At 47.9% G+C, this 25,261-nt stretch overlaps 1 protein-coding gene across 2 annotated transcripts in view; it reads left to right on the top strand.

Moving 5' to 3' along the window:
* Nucleotides 1–25,261, top strand: part of CCDC112 (coiled-coil domain containing 112) — a 212,106-nt gene that overhangs the window by 85,012 nt on the left and 101,833 nt on the right. For both annotated transcript variants that reach the window (XM_069226498.1, XM_069226499.1), the window contains one exon: nt 25,093–25,168. In XM_069226498.1, coding sequence (XP_069082599.1) covers nt 25,093–25,168 — 76 coding nt within the window. The remainder of the gene's footprint in view (nt 1–25,092; nt 25,169–25,261) is intronic.

Below are 25,261 nucleotides of genomic sequence, written 5' to 3'. Positions count from 1 at the left end.
CTGAATCTAGCAATCTGGCTCCTGAAATCCTAGAATTCGGACACTTACAACTTAGCCAAGAGTGTATGGAAGTCATAAAGCAGGCCAGAAGGCCATCCACTAGACACTGCTACGCAAGTAAGTGGAAAAGATTTGTTTGGTACTGCCATCATAATCAGATACAACCACTAGACGCAACTCCAAAACATATAGTAAATTACTTGCTCCATTTACAAAAAACAAAGCTAGCCTTCTCTTCTATTAAAATACACCTTGCAGCAATATCTGCATACCTGCAAACTACCTATTCAACTTCCTTGTATAGGATACCAGTTATCAAAGCATTCATAGAAGGGCTTAAAAGAATTATACCACCAAGAACACCACCTGTTCCTTCATGGAACCTAAACATGGTTCTAACAAGACTCATGGGCCCACCTTTCGAACCCATGCACTCTTGCGGAATACAATTCCTAACCTGGAAAGTTGCCTTTCTCATCGCCATTACATCTCTAAGAAGAGTAAGTGAAATTCAAGCGTTCACAACACAAGAGCCTTTTATACAAATACATAGAAATAAGGTCGTCCTACGACCTAATCCAAAATTTTTACCAAAAGTTATTTCACCATTCCATCTAAATCAAACGGTAGAACTACCAGTTTTTTTCCTACAGCCAGATTCTGTGGCTGAAAGAGCACTACATACATTAGATGTCAAAAGAGCATTAATGTACTACATTGACAGAACAAAAAACATCAGAAAAACTAAGCAGCTATTTATTGCATTCCAAAAACCTCATGCAGGTAACCCAATATCAAAACAAGGTATAGCCAGATGGATAGTTAAATGCATCCAAATCTGCTACCTTAAAGCAAAAAGACAACTGCCCATTACTCCCAGGGCACATTCAACAAGGAAAAAAGGTGCTTCAATGGCCTTTTTAGGAAACATCCCAATGCAGGAAATATGTAAGGCAGCCACTTGGTCTACGCCTCGCACATTCACCAAACACTACTGTATAGATGTGCTATCCGCACAACAAGCTACAGTAGGTCAAGCTGTATTAAGAACTCTATTTCAGACAACTTCTACTCCTACAGGCTAAACCACCGCTTATGGGGAACTAACTGCTTACTAGTCTATGCATACCATGTGTATCTACAGCGACAGATGCCATCGAACTGAAAATGTCACTTACCCAGTGTACATCTGTTCGTGGCATCAGTCGCTGAGATTCACATGGACCCACCCACCTCCCCGGAAGCCTGTAGCAGTTCAGAAGTTACCTTCAATTTTGTACATTTGTATATATATTATTTAATCCTTTAATAGGTACATACTTAAATTTTTCATTGCGCGGGCACTATTACTATAGTACAACTCCTACCTCACCCTCTGCGGGGAAAACAATCGAAGATGGAGTCGACGCCCATGCGCAATGAGCACAGAAGGAGGAGTCACTCGGTCCCGTGACTCGAAAACACTTCTTCGAAGAAAAACAACTTGTAACACTCCGACCCAACACCAGATGGCGAGCTCATGCATACCATGTGAATCTCAGCGACTGATGCCACGAACAGATGTACACTGGGTAAGTGACATTTTCATTATTCACTATTTGATCTTCTGTATACTGATATTTGTTCAGCTTTCTCTTTAGCTCTTCCATTTGGTAACACAGTGCACAAGTGCAGATAGTCCCAGGTACATCTTCTGCCCCTTCCACAAAACCTGCAATGAACATTAGGGGCAGCTACCTCAACCTTTCCCTCACCATACCTTTTTTCTCTACACCACCATATAATGTTAATATTGGGGGCAAGTGGCCTTGTGACGGGTATGCTGCTCTCAACTTTCTGACAGAACATATGTGACTGGTAGGCCCCAGGCACAGACACTGCTCTCATACTGCACACAATGGCCCTCATTCCGACATTGGCCGGCGGCGGTCGCCGCCGGCCTGTCGGGGGCCGCCAGAATACCGTTCCGCGGTCGAAAGACCGCGGCGGTGATTCTGACTTTCCCGCTGGGCTGGCGGGCGGCCGCCTTCAGGCCGCCCGCCAGCCCAGCGGGAAAGAGGCTTCCACGATGAAGCCGGCTCGGAATCGAGCCGGCGGAGTGGAAGCTGTGCGACGGGTGCAGTTGCACCCGTCGCGTATTTCACTGTCTGCGAAGCAGACAGTGAAATACATTTAGGGGCCCTCTTACGGGGGCCCCTGCAGTGCCCATGGCAGTGGCATGGGCACTGCAGGGGCCCCCAGGGGCCCCACGACCCCCCCTACCGCCATCCGGTTCCCGGCGGGAGAACCGCCGGGAACTGGATGGCGGTAGGGGGGGTCGGAATCCCCTCGGCGGCGCAGCTAGCTGCGCCGCCTTGGAGGATTCCTATGGGCGGCGGTACACTGGCGGGAGACCGCCAGTGTTGCCGGTCCGACCGCGGCTTTACCGCTGCGGTCGGAATGCCCATTGGAGCACCGCCGGCCTGTCGGCGGTGCTCCCGCGGTCCTCCACCCTGGCGGTTTGAAACCGCCAGGGTCGGAATGAGGGCCAATATGTGTTAAGGGCATGCACCCAGGGAGATCAAACACACAACTCACCCCATCACCCACAATGATCTTTAGGCGCGGTTAGCCACAATGATGTTCAGAAAAGCATGGTTCGATGGCATCTGTCGCTGTAGATACGCATGTTCTGCAATAGCTCGCCATCTGGTGTTGGGTCGGAGTGTTACAAGTTGTTTTTCTTCGAAGAAGTCTTTCGAGTCACGGGACCGAGTGACTCCTCCTTTTGTCTCCATTGCGCATGGGCGTCGACTCCATCTTCGATTGTTTTTTTTCCGCCATCGGGTTCGGACGTGTTCCTTTCGCTCCGAGTTTCGGAACGGAAGATTAGCTAATTTCGGAAGATTTTCGTCGGTATTGTTGCGTTCGGGATCGGCGTACTTAGATTCCACACCGCATCGAAGATCGAAGAGCTCCGGTGCCCTTCGGGGTAGTTTTTCGATCCTCCGTCGGGGCCTGGTCGGCCCGACCGCGTGCTGAAGAACGCCGATGGAACGGACCCCGTTCCGTTTCTGCCCCAAATGCCACAATAAATACCCCTACACAGACCAACACTTGGTCTGCAACCTGTGCCTGTCACCTGAGCACAGCGAAGACACCTGCGAGGCCTGTCGTGCGTTCCGGTCCCGAAAAACACTCCGAGACCGTCGAGCCAGAAGACTTCAGATGGCGTCCGCACCGACAGCCCAACGGGAGTTCGAGGAACAAGAAGAGGAAGGTACCTTCTCGATCCAAGACTCAGACTCCGAAGGATTCGACGATACACAAACCGTGAGTAAGACGTCGAAATCCACTCACAAGAACATTTACAAGGCCCAGGGGACGCCACTGCCACCAGGCCATGGCTCGACCCATAAATTCGGTGACCGACCGTCGGCACCGAAAAAGGCCCAAACAGTGCCGAGATCGTCCGACTCCGGTCAAGACACCGGCACGCAGCCTTCTCGGGACCGAGAAAGTGCTGGAAACAAGCCTCGACACCGAGATGCCGGTGCCGACACGGCTCGACGCCGAGACAGCGGCACCGAAACAGATCGACGCCGAGAGGTTTCGGCCCCGAAAAAGAAAAGAGTCACCTCGGAGCCGAAAAAACACGCAGACAGGGTTTCGATGCCGAAACAAACTGCAAGCGACCCAGCTTCAGGCTCTTATACAGAAGAGCACTCGCTAACCTCCCAAATGCAGAAGCATAGGTTTGAGGAAGAGCTGCAAGCAACTGATGTGGACCATACGCAAAAGCGTATCTTCATACAGCAGGGGACAGGAAAAATAAGCACCCTTCCCCCCATTAGGAGAAAGAGAAGGTTGGAGTTCCAGACGGAACAGACACCACAACCAAAAGTGGTGAAAAGAGTTACCCCACCACCCTCTCCTCCGCCTGTGATTAACGTCTCACCAGCACAAACTCCATCACACTCCCCAGCTCACACCACCATGAGCCAGGGTGACCAAGATCAGGACGCATGGGACCTATACGACGCCCCAGTGTCAGATAACAGTCCGGAGGCATACCCTACAAAGCCATCTCCACCAGAAGACAGCACCGCGTATTCTCAAGTGGTGGCTAGAGCAGCACAATTTCACAACGTAAGCCTCCACTCAGAACAGGTCGAGGATGATTTCTTATTCAACACACTCTCCTCCACCCACAGCTCCTACCAAAGCCTGCCTATGCTCTCTGGTATGCTCCGGCACGCAAAAGACATCTTTAAGGAGCCGGTCAAAAGTAGGGCAATCACACCAAGGGTGGAAAAAAAGTATAAGGCGCCTCCTACAGACCCGGCTTTCATCACTACACAGCTGCCACCAGACTCTGTCGTTGTAGGAGCAGCTAGGAAAAGGGCCAACTCTCACACATCTGGAGATGCACCACCCCCAGATAAAGAAAGCCGCAAGTTCGATGCAGCTGGTAAAAGAGTCGCAGCACAAGCTGCAAACCAGTGGCGCATCGCGAACTCACAGGCACTACTTGCGCGCTATGACAGAGCCCACTGGGACGAGATGCAACATCTCATTGAACATCTGCCCAAAGACTTACAAAATAGGGCAAAACAAGTGGTTGAGGAGGGACAGACCATTTCCAACAACCAGATCCGCTCCTCCATGGACGCTGCAGATACAGCTGCACGGACAATTAATACATCTGTAACTATCAGAAGGCATGCATGGCTCCGAACGTCTGGATTTAAACCAGAGATTCAACAAGCAGTTCTCAATATGCCTTTTAATGAAAAAGAACTGTTCGGTCCAGAAGTGGACACAGCGATTGAGAAACTCAAAAAAGATACGGACACTGCCAAAGCCATGGGCGCACTCTACTCCCCGCAGAGCAGAGGGAATTACAGCACATTCCGTAAAACGCCCTTTCGAGGGGGGTTTCGAGGTCAAAGCACACAAGCCAGCACCTCACAAGCCACACCGTCCAGTTACCAGGGACAGTATAGAGGAGGTTTTCGGGGACAATATAGAGGAGGGCAATTCCCTAGAAATAGAGGAAGATTTCAAAGCCCCAAAGCCCCTACTACTAAACAGTGACTCACAGGTCACTCACCCCCTCCACACAACACCAGTGGGGGGAAGAATAGGTCATTTTTACAAAGCATGGGAGGAAATCACTACAGACACTTGGGTTCTAGCAATTATCCAACATGGTTATTGCATAGAATTTCTACAATTCCCTCCAAACATACCACCAAAAGCACAAAATTTAACAACACACCATTCCAATCTCCTGGAGATAGAAGTGCAGGCACTATTGCAAAAGAATGCAATCGAATTAGTGCCAAACACACAAATAAACACAGGAGTTTACTCACTGTACTTTCTGATACCAAAGAAGGACAAAACACTGAGACCAATCCTAGACCTCAGAGTAGTGAACACTTTCATCAAATCAGACCACTTCCACATGGTCACACTACAAGAAGTATTGCCATTGCTAAAACTACACGACTACATGGCAACTTTAGACCTCAAGGATGCTTATTTCCATATACCAATACACCCATCGCACAGGAAATACCTAAGGTTTGTATTCAAAGGAATACATTACCAATTCAAGGTACTGCCTTTCGGATTAACAACCGCACCAAGAGTCTTTACCAAATGTCTAGCGGTAGTCGCTTCACACATAAGAAGGCAGCAAATACATGTGTTCCCATATTTGGACGACTGGCTAATCAAGGCCCATTCGTTCATACAGTGCTCAAATCACACAAATCAGATCATACAAACCCTCTTCAAACTCGGGTTCACCGTCAACTTTACAAAATCCAACATTCTGTCGCGCAAGGTACAACAATACCTAGGAGCCATAATAGACACATCAAAGGGAGTAGCCACTCCAAGTCCACAAAGAATTCTAAATTTCAACACCATCATACAACGCATGTATCCAACACAAAAGATACAGGCAAAGATGGTATTACAACTCCTAGGCATGATGTCATCATGCATAGCCATTGTCCCAAACGCAAGACTGCACATGAGGCCCTTACAACAATGCCTAGCATCACAGTGGTCTCAAGCACAGGGTCACCTTCTAGATCTGGTGTTAATAGACCGCCAAACTTACCTCTCGCTTCTGTGGTGGAACAACATAAATTTAAACAAGGGGCGGCCTTTCCAAGACCCAGTGCCACAATACGTAATAACAACAGATGCTTCCATGACAGGGTGGGGAGCACACCTCGATCAACACAGCATACAAGGACAATGGAACGTACATCAAACAAAACTGCATATCAATCACCTAGAACTTCTAGCAGTTTTTCAAGCACTAAAAGCTTTCCAACCAATAATAGTTCACAAATACATTCTCGTCAAAACAGACAACATGACAACAATGTATTATCTAAACAAGCAGGGGGGGACGCACTCCACGCAGTTAAGCCTGCTAGCACAAAAAATTTGGCATTGGGCAATTCACAACCAGATTCGCCTAATTGCACAGTTTATACCAGGGATACAAAATCAACTCGCAGACAATCTCTCTCAAGATCACCAACAGGTCCACGAATGGGAAATTCACCCCCAAATTCTGAACACTTATTTCAAACTCTGGGGAACACCTCAGATAGACTTGTTTGCGACAAGGGAGAACGCAAAATGCCAAAACTTCGCATCCAGATACCCACACAAACAATCCCAAGGCAATGCCCTATGGATGAACTGGTCAGGGATATTTGCTTACGCTTTTCCTCCTCTCCCTCTCCTTCCTTACCTGGTAAACAAACTCGGTCAAAGCAAACTCAAACTCATATTGATAGCACCAACTTGGGAAAGGCAACCCTGGTACACAACGCTGCTAGACCTATCAGTGGTACCCTGCATCAAATTGCCCAACAGGCCAGATCTGTTGACACAGCACAACCAAAAGATCAGACACCCAGATCCAGCATCGCTGAATCTAGCAATCTGGCTCCTGAAATCCTAGAATTCGGGCACTTACAACTTACCCAAGAATGTATGGAAGTCATAAAACAAGCCAGAAGGCCATCCACCAGGCACTGCTATGCAAGTAAATGGAAGAGGTTTGTTTGCTACTGCCATATTAATCAAATACAACCATTACACACAACTCCAGAACATGTAGTGGGTTACTTGCTTCACTTACAAAAATCTAACCTAGCTTTCTCTTCCATTAAGATTCACCTTGCAGCAATATCTGCATACCTGCAGACTACCTATTCAACTTCCCTATATAAAATACCAGTCATTAAAGCATTCATGGAGGGCCTTAGGAGAATTATACCACCAAGAACACTACCTGTTCCTTCATGGAACCTAAATGTTGTCCTAACTAGACTTATGGGTCCACCTTTTGAACCCATGCACTCCTGCGACATACAGTTCCTAACCTGGAAGGTGGCATTTCTCATCGCCATTACTTCCCTGAGAAGAGTAAGCGAGATTCAGGCGTTTACTATACAGGAACCTTTTATACAACTACACAAAAATAAAGTCGTCCTAAGGACCAATCCTAAATTTTTGCCAAAGGTTATTTCACCGTTCCATCTAAATCAAACAGTGGAACTTCCAGTGTTCTTTCCACAGCCAGATACCGTAGCTGAAAGGGCACTACATACATTAGATGTCAAAAGAGCATTAATGTATTACATTGACAGAACAAAAAACATCAGAAAGACTAAACAACTCTTTATTGCATTTCAAAAACCTCATGCAGGAAACCCAATTTCAAAACAAGGTATAGCCAGATGGATAGTTAAATGCATCCAAATCTGCTACCTTAAAGCTAAACGACAGCTGCCCATTACACCAAGGGCACACTCAACCAGAAAGAAAGGTGCTACCATGGCCTTTCTAGGAAACATCCCAATGCAAGAAATATGTAAGGCAGCCACATGGTCTACGCCTCACACATTCACCAAGCACTACTGTGTAGACGTGTTATCCGCACAACAAGCCACAGTAGGTCAAGCCGTATTAAGGACATTATTTCAGACTACTTCCACTCCTACAGGCTGATCCACCGCTTTTGGGGAAATAACTGCTTACTAGTCTATGCAGAACATGCGTATCTACAGCGACAGATGCCATCGAACTGAAAATGTCACTTACCCAGTGTACATCTGTTCGTGGCATCAGTCGCAGTAGATTCGCATGTGCCCACCCGCCTCCCCGGGAGCCTGTAGCAGTTTGGAAGTTACCTTCAATTATTTATATATGTATCATCTCAACCTTAAATAGGTACATACTTAGTCACTCCATTGCATGGGCACTATTACTACAATTCAACTCCTACCTCACCCTCTGCGGGGAAAAACAATCGAAGATGGAGTCGACGCCCATGCGCAATGGAGACAAAAGGAGGAGTCACTCGGTCCCGTGACTCGAAAGACTTCTTCGAAGAAAAACAACTTGTAACACTCCGACCCAACACCAGATGGCGAGCTATTGCAGAACATGCGAATCTACTGCGACTGATGCCACGAACAGATGTACACTGGGTAAGTGACATTTTCATTATTTTACGTGACAGTCACTGGTTCCACCCATCATCACAATGAATCTCTGAATGAAGTGTCCCTGTGGAACAGCCACTAGCCCCACTTCACCCCAACAATGAACCTCGAAGCAGGCATCCCACTGAAATTGCTCTTATTCTCTACTGACCACTTACAAATGTGGTGTCCTGGTGTGTCCCTCTAGCTCATACTTTACTTCCACATCCCTATTACCAGCAGTAAACTGTGATGACAGGCGGCCCCTGGGTACATAGGGTGCCCGCAAACCACCTTCCATAATGATCCTTGGAGGCAGATGACCCCTTTGCACAGTCCTCTGTTACTCCACCACCCAAAATTTACTTTGGAAGCACTGTTTGCAAGATATTTTGAAAACGTGCAAAGACATCAGAATGGCAGAAGTAAACACTGACAAGTGCAATCACTAATGGTTAGACATGCAAGTGATGTACAGTTTACTGAATGAATAGAAATTAGAGGAATACACTGTGAGTTGCAAGTGTTTAATCATCAGTGAACAATTTCTGGGATTACTCATTGGTTTCAGAGTTGATGACTGAAGATGGCCTAGTTGGATGAGTTTACCAGTTACTTGTTTTTTTAATTTTTATTGATTTTATACTCCATAATATCATAACAGTCAGTTTTTTGTATGAAAAGGGTGATATCATCACATGGCAACTTGATTTTCGAGTATACTGTAAAATGAACAATCAACTAGGTACATGTTGGTACATGTTGTAAGCAAGTAAATTATTATTTCAGGTGGCCAGTCGCCCATTCTAAGGGATAAAGACACTAACATGTCAGGGTGAACCTCAAAGTCACTAAATTTACCTGAGCTTAACCCTTGCTATGGCAAGGTTTGGCATAGAGCAGATAGGTTTAACTGAGGGAATGTGTAAAATATTTATGCTGTACCTAAACAGTAATAAAGTCAAAACACCCAAAAATACAAATCACACCAAATTAGAAAATGTGAGTAAAATATATTCAACAAAATCATTCAAAAAACAGAACAAATCCAGTAAGGGGACTTAGAGATTTGATTTTTTTAAATTTAAACTAAAAATAGCACTAAAAAGCATTATGTGCCAATGATAGTCAATGGAAGTGGTGGACTAGGGCACAGGTCTGATTTAAGGCTGACCGCAATAAAATGCAGGTCGGATACCCCAAGCAGGTTTGTTCTGGTCAAATATTTTATCTTCTGACATAGTATTTTTTATGAAGCTCAAATTCCACCAGCGGGGCAAGCCGCAAGATGTATTTGAGGAAAGTAATATCAAAATCTTTCATCATTGCTGTGAGGTCCCCCTGACAGCCCTGGAGGCCTTGGAAGTACACAAACTTTCTAATTTGGTTCAGGATTTGTGGGGCATATCTTATGGGTCACTTCTAAGGCTCCCAGGGCCTTGGGGACAGCACTTAGGTGGCAGCACTGACTCCAGCAGAGACCACAAGCAGGGTCCAATCCAGCTCCTGTTAATACTGTTCAGCTCGTTGCTTCAGGAAAAAGGCCTCTTGCAGCTTGTTGTGTGCCTGTAGATATGCAGAAAGTCAGCCAAATGAGTCCACATCTTTGTCCGGGGTTAAAGAAGGAGCAGGTGCAGTCCTTCAGGACTCTTCTCAGGACAGACAGCACATTCAGTCCTTCTCTCATCTTCCACATTTCCAGAAGGTTTAGAAGGTGTTCTGCCCAGGGATGGCAAACTTATTATTGCCACTGGCCTGTGGGTAGTGATGACTTCTGAACACTTCCTAACCAATAGGCAAAATGTTCCTTGGGACAACCATGACCACCCTTTCAGCTGTTCCTATTTGCCCTACAACAACCCCATGAGGCTGCTCAATCTTAAAATCCAAGATGGGGAAACCTTTGTGCTTTAGGCAGAGCTCTTATGTCCACCAAGAGGTGTTGCCAAAGAAATGAGCGCTCCTGTGTACTGTGTCCACTTACAACCAGTTCTAGGAGTAGCATCCCTCTCACTGGGTTAAGAATCAACCTGGCTAGTGTGGGCCTTGGGGATGAAGGTTTTTTCTTCATCACATCCCTCCTTACACTAAACTATGAATGTAAAGGACTCACCTCTGTCCATTTCAAGTTAATGAAGTTCCTGGGCCCACTCCAACACTCCATCCTGAACTGACAGGGATCAAATGAGCCACACCAGTCCATCCTGTCACCAGGCCTAAGCCCTTATTCTGCTCTGCCAAGCAGTTTCTGTACCCCATTAAGAAAAAATACTTTATCGACAGCTGCTAAGAGGCTAATGTTAAGTAGCTTCCACGAACAAAAGACAAGGAAAAAGTAACTTTCTAAAAGTAATTATTCAAAATCATACTTTAACAATGAATTGGGCTTTGAAAAATATGAAAATAGTCCTTGAATAACTATTTTAGCTGTTTCCTGTCAGAGGTTACTGATTAAGGTTTATGATATGTACTTTAACATCGTTTAGGATCCAGCCACAGCCCTGCCAATGAAAATGGCGGTTAAGTTCACTGGATGAACATGGCAACTTTCATTTCACAAATGTTCCACTTTTAAATATCAGGCACCCTACCTTGTGGGTGAAAAAAATGCACTTCTGCATCACTTATTAATATTTGAAATCAGGATTTCCTGTCTGGGTTATTTTGCCAGTAATATTTTATGCTGCTGAAGTTAGGCTACACATGGTAGAGGTGAAGCCATGCTTACACGCCAGCCCTGAAGCCCTCACACTTCCACCGTTCACCTCGACACCCAAAGAAACCTGCTGCGGAGTACCCCAAGGCTCCACACCAAGTCCGACCCTCTTCAACATCTACATGGCTCTGCTCACTAAAATCGTCAGCCAGCACAGCCTAACCATCGTCTCCTACGCCGATGATACTCAACTGATCTTCTCCCTGACCAACGACTCATCAACAGCCAAGAGCAACTTTCACAATAGAATGAGAGCAGTCGCTGCCTGAATGAAAGCCAACTGCCTGAAACTCAACACAGATAAGTGGGTGATGGGGTGAGTTGTGTGTTTGTTCTGGGCTCCCCCCCTCTTCCTGTGATGACTCCTGATGGCCAACTGCCCTAGGTAACGCCCTGACCAACCACACATGTAAACCTGGGCATCATCCTGGACTCTAGACTATCCATGACCTGTCAAGTCAATGCCGTCTCATTGTCATTCTTCCACACTCTCTGTCTCCTCCAGAAGATCTTCAAGTGGATCCCCACCGAGACCAGAAGGATGGTCACCCTCGCACTGGTCATCAGCAAGCTGGACCACGGCAACGCACTCTATGCCGGCATCACAAAGAAGCCAGAAACAAGACTATAGAGAGTCCAGAACGCAGCAGCCATACTCATCCTGGACATTCCCCAACAAAGCCACATCTCCACCCACCTCAGAGACCTCCACTTGCTCCTTATCAACAAACGCATCACCTTCAAGCTACTGTCTCACACCTACAAGGCACCGGACAACATCGGTCCGGCCTACCTCAACCAACGCCTGACTTTCTACACCAATGCCAGATAACTCTGATCCTCCCAATTCGCACTCACGCCATTCCCAGAATCAGGAAGAGCATAGCTGGAGGACAATCCTTCTCTTATCTTGCAGCTCAGGCCTGGAACACTCTCCCACTCAGCCTCAGACAGGCCTCGTTGCTGAAGCAGTTCAGGAAGGACCTCAAGACCTGGCTCTTCAAATGATCAGCACATCCACAACAGCGCCTTGAAGACCCTACGGGTGATAAACTGTGCTATACAAGTATCTCATTGATTGATTTAAGAGTTGCAGTCCACATATGTAGGAAGTTGGCTCTGTATATACTATCTCAACGTGAGAGATAGTGTGCACAGAGTCCAAGGGTTCCCCTTAGAGGTAAGATAGTGGCAAAATTGGATAATTCTAATGCTCTATTTTGTGGTAGTGTGGTCAAGCAGTAGGCTTATCAGAGGGTAGTGTTAAGCATTTGTTGTGTACACACAGGCAATAAATGAGGAACACACACTCAAATACTTAACTCCAGGCCAATAGTTTTTATATAGAAAAATAGATTTTCTTAATTTCTTTTAGAACCGCAAGATTCAAGATATGAAGTAAATAAAAAAAAATGCAAGGTACTCCACATAGGTAAGTAAGGAACTTTTGAATTAGAGCAGTAACATACACAGTTTTAGTTAAAGTGGCAATAAGCTATTTTAAAAGTGGACACAGTGCAAAAATCAACAGTTCCCTGGGGAGGTAAGTATTGGTTAGTTTTTCAGGTAAGTAAGGCACTTAAAAGTTCAAGTTCCTGGGCAGAGGCAGCCCACCGTTGGGGGTTCAAGGCAACCCCAAAGTCACTGCACCAGCAACACAGGGCCGGTCAGGTGCAGAGGTCAAAGGAGGGCCTAAAACACATAGGCACCTATGGAGAACAGGGGTGCTCTGGTTTCAGTCTGCCAACAGGTAATTACCCATGTCTTCGGAGGGCAGACCAGGGGTGTTTTGTAGAGCACTGGGGGGGGGGGACACAAGTAGGCACACAAAACACATCCTCAGTGGCACATTGGCGGCCGGGTGCTTAACAGGTGTCCGGTTTTCAATAGATATCAATGTAGGGACCCGGGGATCACTCTAGCGGTACAGGCAGGGCACAGGGGGGCTTCTCGGGCCAGCCACCGACTGGGCTAGGCAGAGGGTCGCCTGATGGTCACTCCTGCACTGGAGTTCGGGTCCTTCTGGTCCTGGGGGCTGCGGGTGCAGTGCTAGGTCCAGGCGTCGGGTTCTTTGTTCCAGGCAGTCGCGGTCAGGGGGAGCCTCTGGATCCTCTCTGCATGCGTCGCTGTGGGGGTCCATGGGGATTGTCTCAGGTTACTCACGAGGTCGCAGTCGTTGGGAGTCCTCCCTGTAGTGTTGGTTCTCTGGAGCACGAGCCGGGGGCGCCAGGTGCAGACTGTGAAGTCTCACACTTCCGGCGGGAAGAGTGAAGTCTCTGAAAGTTGCAAGAAAGTTGCAAAGTTGTCGCTGTTTTTGAACTCGGGAGTTTCTTGGTCCTTCGGTTTCAGGGCAGTCCTGTGAGTCCTCAGAGGTCGCTGGTCCGTGTCGGATGCTTCGCTGTGCAGGTTCTTTGAGTCTGGAGACAGGCCGGTAGGGCTGGGACCAAGTCAGTTGTTGTCTCTGCGGGGCTTTCAGGTCAGCAGTCCTTCTTGTTGTAGGTTGCGGGAATCTGATTTCCGGGGTTCTGGGGTGCCCCTAAATACTGAATTTAGGGGTGTGTTTAGGTCAGGAGGGCAGTAGCCAATGGCTGCTGACCTGGAGGGTGGCTACACCCTCTTTGTGCCTCCTCCCTGAGGGGGGGAGGGAGGGGGCACATCCCTAATCCTATTGGGGGAATCCTTCAAAACCAAGATGGAGGATTTCTAAAGGCAGGGGTCACCTCAGCTCAGGGCACCTTGGGGGCTGTCCTGACTGGTGAGTGACTCCTCCTTGTTTTTCTAATTATCTCCTCCAGACTTTCCGCCAAAAGTGGGGACAGTGGCTGGAGGGGCGGGCATCTCCACTAGCTGGGATGCCCTGGGGTGCTGTAACAAAAGGCATGAGCCTTTGAAGTTCACCACCAAGTGTTACAGTTCCTGCAGGGGGAGGTGAGAAGCACCTCCACCCAGTATAGGCTTTGTTCCTGGCCACAGAGTGACAAAGGCACTCTCCCCATGTGGCCAGAAACGCGTCTGGTTGTGGCATGCTGGCAGAAACTGATCAGCCTAGCACAAGGAGTCGGACTGGTATTTAGGGGGCATCTCTAAGATGCCCTCTGGGCGCATTTCACAATAAATTCCACACTGGCATCAGTGTGCATTTATTGTGCTGAGAAGTTTGATACCAAACTTCCCAGATTTCAGTGTAGCCATTATGGAACTGTGGCATTCGTGTTTGACAAACTCCCAGACCATATACTCTTCATGGCTACCCTGCACTTACAATGTCTAAGGTTTTACTTAGATACTGTAGGGGCATAGTACTCATGCACATATGCCCTCACCTGGGGTATAGTGCACCCTGCCTTAGGGCTGTAAGGACTGCTATAGGGGTGACTTACCTATGCCACAGGCAGTGTGAGGTGGGCATGGCACTCTGAGGGGAGTGCCATGCTCATTTTCTCCCCACCAGCACACACAAGCTTTGAGGCAGTGTGCATGTGCTAAGTGAGGGGTCCCCATGGTGGCATAAGGCATGCTGCAGCCCCTAGAGACCTTCCCTGGCATCAGGGCCCTTGGTACCAGGGGTACCATTTACAGGGGACTTACCTGGGTGCCAGGGCTGTGCCAATTGTGGGAACAAAGGTGCAGTTTAGGGAAAGAACTCTGGTGCTGGGGGCTGGTTAGCAGGGCCCCAGCACACTTTCAATCATAACTGGCATCAACAAAAGGCAAAATGTCAGGGGGGTGACCACGCCAAGGAGGCATTTCTGATGGATACAACTACCTGTGGATTCCTCACCTAATGAATTTTCCCCATGCGTCAGCATCCAACGGAAATTTTCTTTTAGCTCTGCACGTCGACGAGGACTTCACAATTGCCCAACTCCCACGCGACGCCGTATGACGTCATCCAGGCAATAAGAGGTCCTCGTCGACGTGCAGATGTCAGTTCCCTTTTTCCCGTGCTTTCGAGGCTCCCGGGGGCTACTGTTTCACTTCGAGTGTTACTGTGTCTCAGTCCCGCGAATCGGGTTTTAAACCCTGTAGGGAGTGCGGTGGGCAAATGTTGGTGACAGACCCACACGAAAATTGCTTGTGGTGTTTGAGTTCTGACCATGAAGTCGAGGCGTGCAGTTCATGCCAGCATATGAATCCGAAAGCACTCAAGGAGCGGGAGGCCAAGTTATTCTTGGCGAAGTCAAAGAAGAAGGAGAGACATCACCATCATAGGTCTTCCTCTAAACCTTCGAAGTCGCACAGGCGTCATCGAGACTCCCGGTGCCGGCATGGATCACGACATCGTTCAAGTAAGGACCGATCTCGCTCGAGGTCGACATCAGCTGGACGCCGTAAGACATGGGAGGTTAGTCCAATGGTAACACCTCCACATCGCACGACTCCTATTTCTCCTACATCTCCTCGATCTGTCTTTGAGGTCGATCCTCATCAGGATCTGACAGTTTCACCGGCGCAGATGGAAATTCCCGAACCGACGCCGATGTCACCTCAGGTGCCGACTCCACAGGGATATCCAGCGTTCCCGGCACCAAGTACAGACCCTGCCACATTTCTAAATGTGATGTTTAGCATCTTTGCCAGCATGGCTCCGGGAGGTGGCACGTCTGGACCTTCAGGTCCTTTGGCATATGACATGGGTGTTCCGGCTCCGTACTGACCAACGCCCTTCATGCCTTTCCTTCCCACGGAAGGTGCTGGTTCGGCGCTGGTACCGTTGGCGTCACCTAGGCAGCCTGTGACGCCAACAACGTCTGCTGCCCAGGTGCCGATGAGTTCACCACAACCTCAATCGACGCTGAAGAAGCCTACGGCGCCAATGGATCTGGCGTTGGATGAATCAGAGGGTCGACGACGACCGAGGCCTTCGGCACCAGCAGATGCCTTATCAATGCTGAGAATTGAGGCCAGGCAGCGCTTCAGGAAATTGGCTCTGAGGCTGCTTGAGGAGCAGGAATACAAGAAACGGCTCTTGGAAGAGGGTGAGATTGCAGAGCCCCTGGGAGACCTACAGGGCTTGGACACTGCCAGTGGGTTGGACACTTCCCCGGAGAGGCTGCTTCTTTCCATTCGGTGATGAGGAAGGTGGCGCATTTTCTTGACCTTCCTCTTCCAGCTGCTGAAATAAAAACTAATATTATCACTGAAATGTTACACCCTTCTTCAGCTGTGGCGGAGCCACTTCTTCCATTTAATGAGGCACTCGTAGACCCGATAATGGTGGTGTGGAAGAAGCCTATGACTTCGACAGCAGTGAATAGGTCGGTTGCAAGGAAGTTTCGGGTGGCTCCGGGAGATCCAGCTTTCTTGTCAAAACATCCAACTCCAGAGAGCTTGGTGGTGCAGGCCTCATGTTCCTTCCGTACTGCTCTGGGATCTTTTCCAGGGTTTCCTTCTGACAGGGAATCCAAGAGAACGGACCAATCTGCAAAAAAGGCATTCTCTTCATGCAGCATGGCCCTGAAATCAACGAATGCAACCTGTATCTTGGGCAGGTACATCTATGCCCTGATGGACGAGGCCAAGACGATACATCCTGGATTGCCTCAGGAGGTTCTCAACCTTTGACGGATGCTCAGGCAGCGGCAACTCAGGTTATCCAATCTGAACTTGACACGTCTGATTCCGTGGCCAGAGCAATGGGCACGTCCATAGCAACAAGAAGGCATACGTGGCTACGATCTTCAGGATTCTCTCCCGATGTGCAGTCAACCCTACTTGACTTACCCTTTGATGGAGATACACTCTTTGAGACAAAAGCTGACTCTGCCTTGGAGTGGTTCAAGGAGAGTAGCACCACGGCAAAGTCATTAGGCTTGCAGGCCTCCATCTCCACTCCTTCACGAGCATTCAGGAGGTTCAGGAGGTTTGGGCGTGCCTCTTCCTTTCTAGGGAGATTTCAGCAGACAGGCCAGCAGGCTGCCTCTACTCACCCCTATAGATCATATAGGGGAAGCTGTAGGGTTCGTACCACAGGGGCTACCCAGCAGTACTCTGCCTCTTCCTCTTCCTCTGGAGGGGTGCAGCAGGGAAAGCAGCCTTAGTCCTCCATCAATCCCTTCGCATGCATCTCCTGTAGGGGGTAGATTGTCTCAGTTTCTCCACATGTGGTAGTCAATAACATCAGACTCCTGGGTCACCAATATTGTGGAGAAAGACTATACTCTTCCCTTTCGGGAGTTTCCCTCTCCCATCCCTCCCCGCCCATCCTTCTGTTCGGAAGACCATCGCCTTTTATTACAACAGGAGGTTCTAGTCCTTTTGTCGAAAGGTGCAGTAGAGTTGGTTCCAGAGCAGGAGAGGGGTCAGGGCTGTTCTTCAAGAAATTTCCTGATCCACAAAAAGGATGGCCGTTTGAGGCAAATTCTGGACCTGAGGATTTTGAATTGGTTCCTCAAGCAGGAAAAGTTCAAACTGCTGACCCTAGCACAGGTGCTTTTGGCGTTGAACGAAGAGGATTGTTGGTGTCTGTCGACTTGCAGGATGATTACTTTCACATCCCGATTCTCAAGTCGCAAAGGAAGTATCTCCGGTTTGTGGTTGGATCGAAACACTATCAGTTTGCGGTCCTTCCGTTTGGTCTTACTTCAGCACCTCAAGTCTCACGATGGCGATGGTGGTTGCAGCAGAGCTCAGAAGGAGGGGGAAAGCAGTATTCCCTTACCTGGACGATTGGTTGATCAAAGCCAAGTCTCCGGGGCTCCTGTTGCGTCACCTGCAGTCGACACCCCAGTTGTTGTTCGTTCTGGGCTTTTAAGTGAACATGCCTAAATCTCACCTGGAGCCCTCTCAACGCCTCCTGTTCATAGGGGCAGTACTAGACACAACATTGAATCTAGCCTTTCCGCCGCCGCAGTGGATTCAGGACATTAAGGCGTTGATTCCAATGTTCCAGAATGGAGCGGTCGTTCCAGTCCTCAAGGTCTGTTCGCTTCTTGCATTCTGTTGGTCACTCATGCATGCTGGCACATGATGCATGCATGACACTCTTCAGTGGTGCCTCCGCAGGCAGGGGTTTCAACACAAATGGGATCACAAGGAATCGATAAGGATCTCCAGAGACACTGCAGCGGATCTTTGATGGTGGGCTACGGTCGGAAACCTTTCTCAAGGAAGGCCGTTCTTGCTGCCACCTCCAGTGGCCACAGTGATAACGGATGCTTCCACTCTAGGGTGGGGAGCTCATCTGGAGGTCAAAGGTCATTGGTCTTCAGTGGAACAGAGGTTTCACATCAATCTGTTGGAATTGCGGGCGATACATCTAGCTCTCAAGGCCTTCCTCCCTTCCCTTTGCGATCAGTCTGTTCAGGTCCTCACGGACAACACTCCTGCAATGTGGTATATAAATAAACAGGGAGGAGTGGGGTTATACCTTCTCTGCAGAGAAGCTCTGCGACTCTGGTTCTGGGCACAGGACCATCGGATTTGCTTGGTAGCAAACCATCTGGCCGGAGTTTTGAACGTACGTGCGGACAGTCTCAGTCGGCACATCTCGACCGATCACGAGTGGCGTCTTCATACAAACCGGGTCCTTTACATCTTTCAGATGTGGGGGTTTCCTCAGATAGACCTGTTTGCCACTCGGGAGAATGCACACTGCCTGTCGTTCTGCAGCCTCCAGTATCCGGGGCAAGGAGCTTTGGGGAACGTGTTTCAGATGTCCTGGTACGGCCAGCTGCTTTACGCGTTTTCCCCCATACCTTTGATTCCTCGGGTTCTGAGGAAGATTCGCCAAGACCGGGCCCAAGTAATCTTAATTGCTCCGGATTGGCCAAGAAGGGTGTGGTATTCAGACCTTCTCCAACTATCTCTGTGCCCTCCGCTCCGTCTAACTCACAGGGCAGACCTCCTTTCGCAGGGGCAGGTTCTACACCCCCACCACCAGAGCCTGCACCTACATGCCTGGAGATTGAACGGGGCAAGCTGAGTACTTTTTCTCTCCCACCAGAAGTGGTGGACGTTAGATTATCGGCCAGGCGACACTCCACCAAATCTATCTATGCAAGCAGGTGGGCTAAATTTGTGACTTGGTGTGGAGAGAATCAAATTGATCCCTGCCCACTTATCAGACATTTTGTCATTTGCGCTGTCCTTAGCACAGAGGGGTTGTCCAGTTGCGACTGTTAAGGGTTACTTGTCCGTGCTGTCAGCCTTTCTGTGTCTACCAGACCAACCCTCCTTGTTTAAGACCCCAATAGTTTTGAAGTTCATTAAGGGTCTCACTAACAAGTTTCCGCCCACTCCATTTGTTATGCCGCAGTGGGATTTGAACTTAGTGTTAGCATTTCTGATGGGTTCACCGTTTGAACCAATGCATTCATGTTCCTTAAGGTTTTTAGTTTTAAAAACTGTTTTCCTGGATGCCATTACGTCAGCTAGGAGGGTGCATGAGCTCCAGGCTCTTAGTGTGGAACCCCCAATATACTTCCTTTTATAGGGGCAAGGTGGTGTTAAGGACCAAGGCGGCTTGCTTACTGAAGGTTGTTACACCCTTTCATTTAGGTCAGTCCATCACACTTTCTCCTTCTATCCTCCACCTCATCCATCAAAGGAGTAAGAGAGGCTACACCAACTAGATCCAAGAAGAGCATTGAGCTTCTTCGTCGACAGGACGAGAGAGTTCAGACCGGAGGATCAGCTCTTCGTTGGTTACGTGGGGAAGAGGAAAGGCAAGGCTGTCCACAAGAGAACGCTTTCCAGGTGGGTCATTCTTTGCATCAAATTGTGTTATTCTTTAGCAAAGAAGGAACCTCCTGTTGGGTTAAGAGCCCATTCCACCAGGGATAAGGCGGCCTCTTCGGCCTCAGCTAGAGGTGTTCCTGTGGTTGACATCTGCAAGGCCGCAACTTGGGCATCCCTCCACACGTTTGCTAAACATTATTGTTTGGATTCTGAAGTCCAGAGGGATGGCAATTTTGCACGTCCGTGCTACAGGATTTCTTGGTTTGACCATTCAGGCACCCACCACCGAGTGCAGTACTGCTTTGGGACTCTATTCATTAGGGGAGGAATCCACAGTTAGTTGTATCCATCAGAAGAACAAGTTACTTACCTTCGGTAACGCCTTTTCTGGTGGATGCACTAGCTACCTCACAGTCCCAACCGCCTCCCCGTTGCCTGGCTGGTCTTACCAAGATTTCCTTGGGTGGGTATTTATATGTTGTTGATATGTATATACTGATGCAATTATTTATATATGTGCATATATTTGTGTATATATTTATATGTAGAGATATATATATATATATATATATATATATATATATATATATATATATTTGATATTGTGGAACTGTATACAGTAGGATGTATATTTCTTCTCTTTATTTTTTTCTATTGGTTGAATTAAATGATGGGATATAAGTTTTGATTGATGTGTTCATGTCAAATACGTAGTATCAATGTTCACCTGTTCGCCTCAAATTGCCTGGATGACGTCATACGGCGTCGCGTGGGAGTTGGGCAATTGTGACGTCATCGTCGACGTGCAGAGTTAGAAGAAAATTTCCATTGGATGCTGGCGCATGGGGAAAATTCATTAGGTGAGGAATCCACAGGTAGCTAGTGCATCCACCAGAAAAGGCGTTACCGAAGGTAAGTAACTTGTTCTTCCTTACAACAGGTGACATTTAACTTCAGGTCGTGGGTGTATTTTGTACTCCATATACTAGGGACTTGCCGTGTATTAGACACTTGAGCATTAGTGTCCATTTCTGAAAGTGATAATGGCTGTTAAATGACTGCTTATTCAATTGTGGTTAAGCTTTAGGGAACTGTGTGTAATTTTTCTGTAGAGAAATTAATAGCTTTAGCACAGGTTGTGCTGGTCCTGTTTAACCCACTGGTAGTCTAATTCCAGCAAGACACGCAAATCAGGCCAGAACCTTCGATGCCCACACCATTATAGTCTGTCACTGTATGTCTCTACTTTTTCTGTCAGGTATTCACTTACTTACAGCATCTGCATCTGTACTGAACCAGTGCCAAAGTAAAGAGATGGTGAGAAGCGTGCATAGAAATGAGGCTCGAGGTGGGTCAGTGACAGCTATTGCTGGAAGTACATGAACTGGGAGAGGAGCTGGTAGATTTCCAGGATTGGCTCACTCACCGATACGACTACTGATGGAACTACAAGGACATGGAGTGGAGTAGGTACACAGTGAGAAAGCGAGTAGTTTACTGACAGTGGCAGAGAAAAGGGAGAGAGGAAGCAGACAGAGAGAACTGGGGCGACTCACTGACACTGTTTTCAGTGATCCAGACCTGGTTGTTCCTGTCTTCAAGCTTCTCTTCCTGTATATCTGTTGATCCTGTGACAGTTAGATGTTTCAACGCACTCAGAATATAGGCAAATAATGGTTGCTGTGGCTGCATTCAAAGCCATGTAATTGGTTAGACTGCACTTCATTCCAACCAGAGGGTTGATGCAGGTTGTTCATGTTTCTTCTTAAGTTGTCCTTTCAAGGAGGCTGCCTTTTCTATCGATGAGATGTGATGCTGATTTGTATAGCGCAGTAATCACCCGAGAGGGCATCCGTGCTCTTGGGCATATGTGTAGTTTTGTAGTCCCCAAGGTGCGTATAGAGACCCAAGTCGTCTGCTGCATGCAGAACTCAAGAAGTGAGGATCGAGGCTCTGATGAATAGAGGGGGGTTGTTCCATGCCTCGGGTACGATGTAGGAGAATGAGTGAACTCCAGTTTTATTCTGCAGGGAATGTGTGAGAGTGAGGCAGAGCATAGATATCTAGTGGGTTGGTGAAAGTGTATGAGCTGTTCAGGTATTCTGGTCCTGCGTTGTGTAGGGCTCTGTATGTGTGTGTGAGAAGTTAAAATTTGCTACCAATGAAGCTTCCTGACTCGAGGTCTTGATGTGGGTGTGTAGGAGTTGTTTGGAGATTTCGGTGTAGAGTGTGTTGCCGTAGTCCATCCTGCAGGTCATGAATGTTTGCTAACAGCCCATCTAGAGTTATGAGGAAACCATGTGAAGATTTTTCACAACATACGTAGGATGTGGAAGCAGGAGGTGCACACTATTTTGACTTGAGCCTTCATGTTGAGCTTTTCATTCAGGATGATCCCTAGATTTGTTGCATGGTCTGTGAGTGTTGGTCTTAGCTCTGATAGCCACCAGGTGAAGTGCTATCAGGGGATCTTGTTGCCGAAGACCAGTACTTATGTCATGTCAGAGGTGAGCTGCAGGCAGTTGATTCACATCCAGTCTGCTACCATGGTCATGCAGTTGGTGAAGTTGTTTCTGGCTTTTGTTTTGTCCGTCAGGGAGAGGCTGAGTTGGGTGTCATCGGCGTAGGAGAAGGTGATGTCTTGTGATCGGATGATGTTCGCAAGCAGTGTCATGTATATGTTGAAAAGGGTGGGGCCAAGGGACTATCTCTGCGGGATTCCACATATCAATTTCTTGGTTTCTGTTGTGAAGGGTGGATTGCCTGACCCTTTTGGGGTTCGTCCTGTGAGGAAGGAGCAGATCCATATGAGAGCAGATTCTTGTATGCCAATTTGATGGACTTTCATGATGAGGATATTATGGGAGACCATGTCGCAGGCTGCAGAGAGGTCAGGCAGGATGAGGGCCGCTGTTTCTCCTCAGTTCAGGATGATTCAGATGTCTTTGGTGGCCATGATGAGTGCCATTTTGGTGCTGTGGTTCTTTCTGACAGCCCTAGTGTTGTCTAGCAGATGGTGAAGTTTGAGGTGGGTTGTGAGTTGCTTGTTAATGGCCTTTTCACTTTGTCTGGCTAGGGAAGCAGGGAGAAGGGTAAGAAGTTGCTCAGTTGATTCGAGTCAGCTCTGGGCTTCTTGAGGAGGGTGTCGATTTTCCCATTCATCCGGGAAAGTTGAGGATGTGATGGGGGTGTTGATGATAGGGGACATGGTGGTGCTAATGAGTGATGTTCCCAGGTTGTAAATGTGGAGGCATGAGTCCGTTGGTTCCCCTGAGTGGATGGTCCACATGATTGCCGCTATGTCGTTTCTGTTGAGGGTTGTCCATTCGGTCAGGTGGCCATCTTGGTTGGTGGTGGGTAGGTTCTCTGGGGTTGGGTTAGTGGGCGAAGTTCTTGTAGATGGTTGCGATTTTGCTGTGGGAGAAGTTGGATAGATTGTTGCAGGGTTGCTGAGAGGCAGCAAAGTTGGTGACAGTAGCGGATAGCGAGGTGAAATCCTTGATGATTTAAGAAGGTCTCCTTGCAGCTTTTGGAACTCCTTTTTATGCCGTCTACAAGTGCTTTTTTCTTGGTGTCTCTTATTTGCTGGTGATAGGGTCTGAGTGCAGCCTTGTAGGTAGTTCTGTAGGTGGTGTCATGCCTAGCTCTCCATTTCCTTTCTAGCTGTTCACAGTGCCATTTGGTGTCTCAAGGGGCTTCTGTGTACCAGCTGGCCTGCTTGTGTGATCTACTATGCTTGTTGGGTTTGAAAGCTGCAATGGAGACCTTGCTGTTCTTGATCTAATTGTTGCTGTCCTTGTCGAGGTTGTCTGTGGGGGTAGGTTGATCTGTGCTGAGGGCACTGATCTAGTCTGCTTCTGTGATTTTGGCCCAGCAGCAGCTTGAAATGCTGAACCTGGTAGGGGTATTGACTTGAGGTGTATTGATTTGGAAGTGGATAATGGAGTGGTCAGTCCATATGAGTGGTGTGGTTTAACTATATTTGATTGATGCTGTCGGCTTTGGTGAAGATGGCATCCATTGTACGTCTTGCAATGTGTGTTGGATCCAGGACAAGCTGGGTGAGCGTGATGTTGCTCAAGCTTTTGAGGAGTGCTGTGGGACAGGGGTCGTTCTGGTCTTCCAGGTGAAAGTTAAGATCACAGAGAAGAATGTAGGCTCTGGGGTCAAAGGTGAGTGAAGTGGCAAAGTTGGTATATGAGGTTGGTAAAGGTGGCTCGTGGTCCGGGTGGTCGGAAGGCGAGAGTTTTGTTCAGGTTGAAGTTTTCTGAGATTTGCAGCTCGAATTCCTTGTAGATGACAGCAAGTCCTCCTCCTGGCTTGTGAAGGCTGTCCTGTTGAGTGATCTTGTAGACCGCTGGAATTGCCGTGGTGTTGTCAAGAAGCAGTGAGTGGTTGAGCCTGGTCTCTGTGATTAAGAGGATCAGGTGCATCACTACTTAGCAAGTCTCATGTTTCAATTGTGTGTTTGCTGAGTGATCGTGTGTTGAAAACCATGCATGCTAGTGGGTGTTGATGTGCGACTTGCTGTGGCTTAGGGTGGGGGTGAAGGCCTTGATGCTTCTGTGGTCTTTGTGTTGGGAGGGAGTGTAGAAGGCTTTGCTAGTATTTTCTTGGGGTGTAGCTGCTAAAGAACCGGCAGTGGTTGCAGGTGAAAGCTCCTCCTGTGGAGTGAGGCGCGGCAGAGCATCAGTAGGGGGAACGGCATCTGGAGTCTAGTGTCCTAAGGAGAGCTGCTTAGTTTCGCTGGTTGGTGATTAAACCTGGCTCCTGGTGCAGAACAGGCGCAGGGGGCCTGCTCTTTGGCACACCTGCTGTGCACTTCCACTATGCATGTGTATTCTAGCTGCCATTAAGTAGGTCCTGGAAGGGAGGAGGAGTGCTGGGTGCCATAATGTAATTTCCTTTGCCGAGAGGTGATGGGAGATGAAGTGCTCTTGCTTAGCTTCTTCTTTTAAAGACTGTTTTGGTGGGAAAACCAGTAATGTCACTTCCTGTCCAGATGTATAATGGGCAATTCAGTGATGTCACTTCCTCTGAAGATGGATTATTGGATGTCCAGTGATGTCACTTGTGCTAAAGGCTGATGGGAAAATAAATTATATTTAACAATTATTTGTGTTAAATGTCTAGTAATTATATTTCACATAACACATTATACAAGTTAATAACTAACATTTCTGTTTCTTGCAGTTGTTGAAAAGCTCAGAGAAATGATGGAAGAAATTGAAAATGCTATCAGTATTTTTAAAGAGGACCAGCGAATAATGTACGTTTTGCATAGGGCCAGCTTTATTTTCAGAACATCCTTGTAAGCCTGCTGTTCAAACAGTCGTACTTGAACATTTACTTCAGAGACTGA

This window comes from Pleurodeles waltl, chromosome 1_1, assembly GCF_031143425.1.
Source record: "Pleurodeles waltl isolate 20211129_DDA chromosome 1_1, aPleWal1.hap1.20221129, whole genome shotgun sequence".
Taxonomy (NCBI): Eukaryota; Metazoa; Chordata; class Amphibia; order Caudata; family Salamandridae; genus Pleurodeles; species Pleurodeles waltl.
This window is presented reverse-complemented; position numbering and strand designations above follow the sequence as displayed.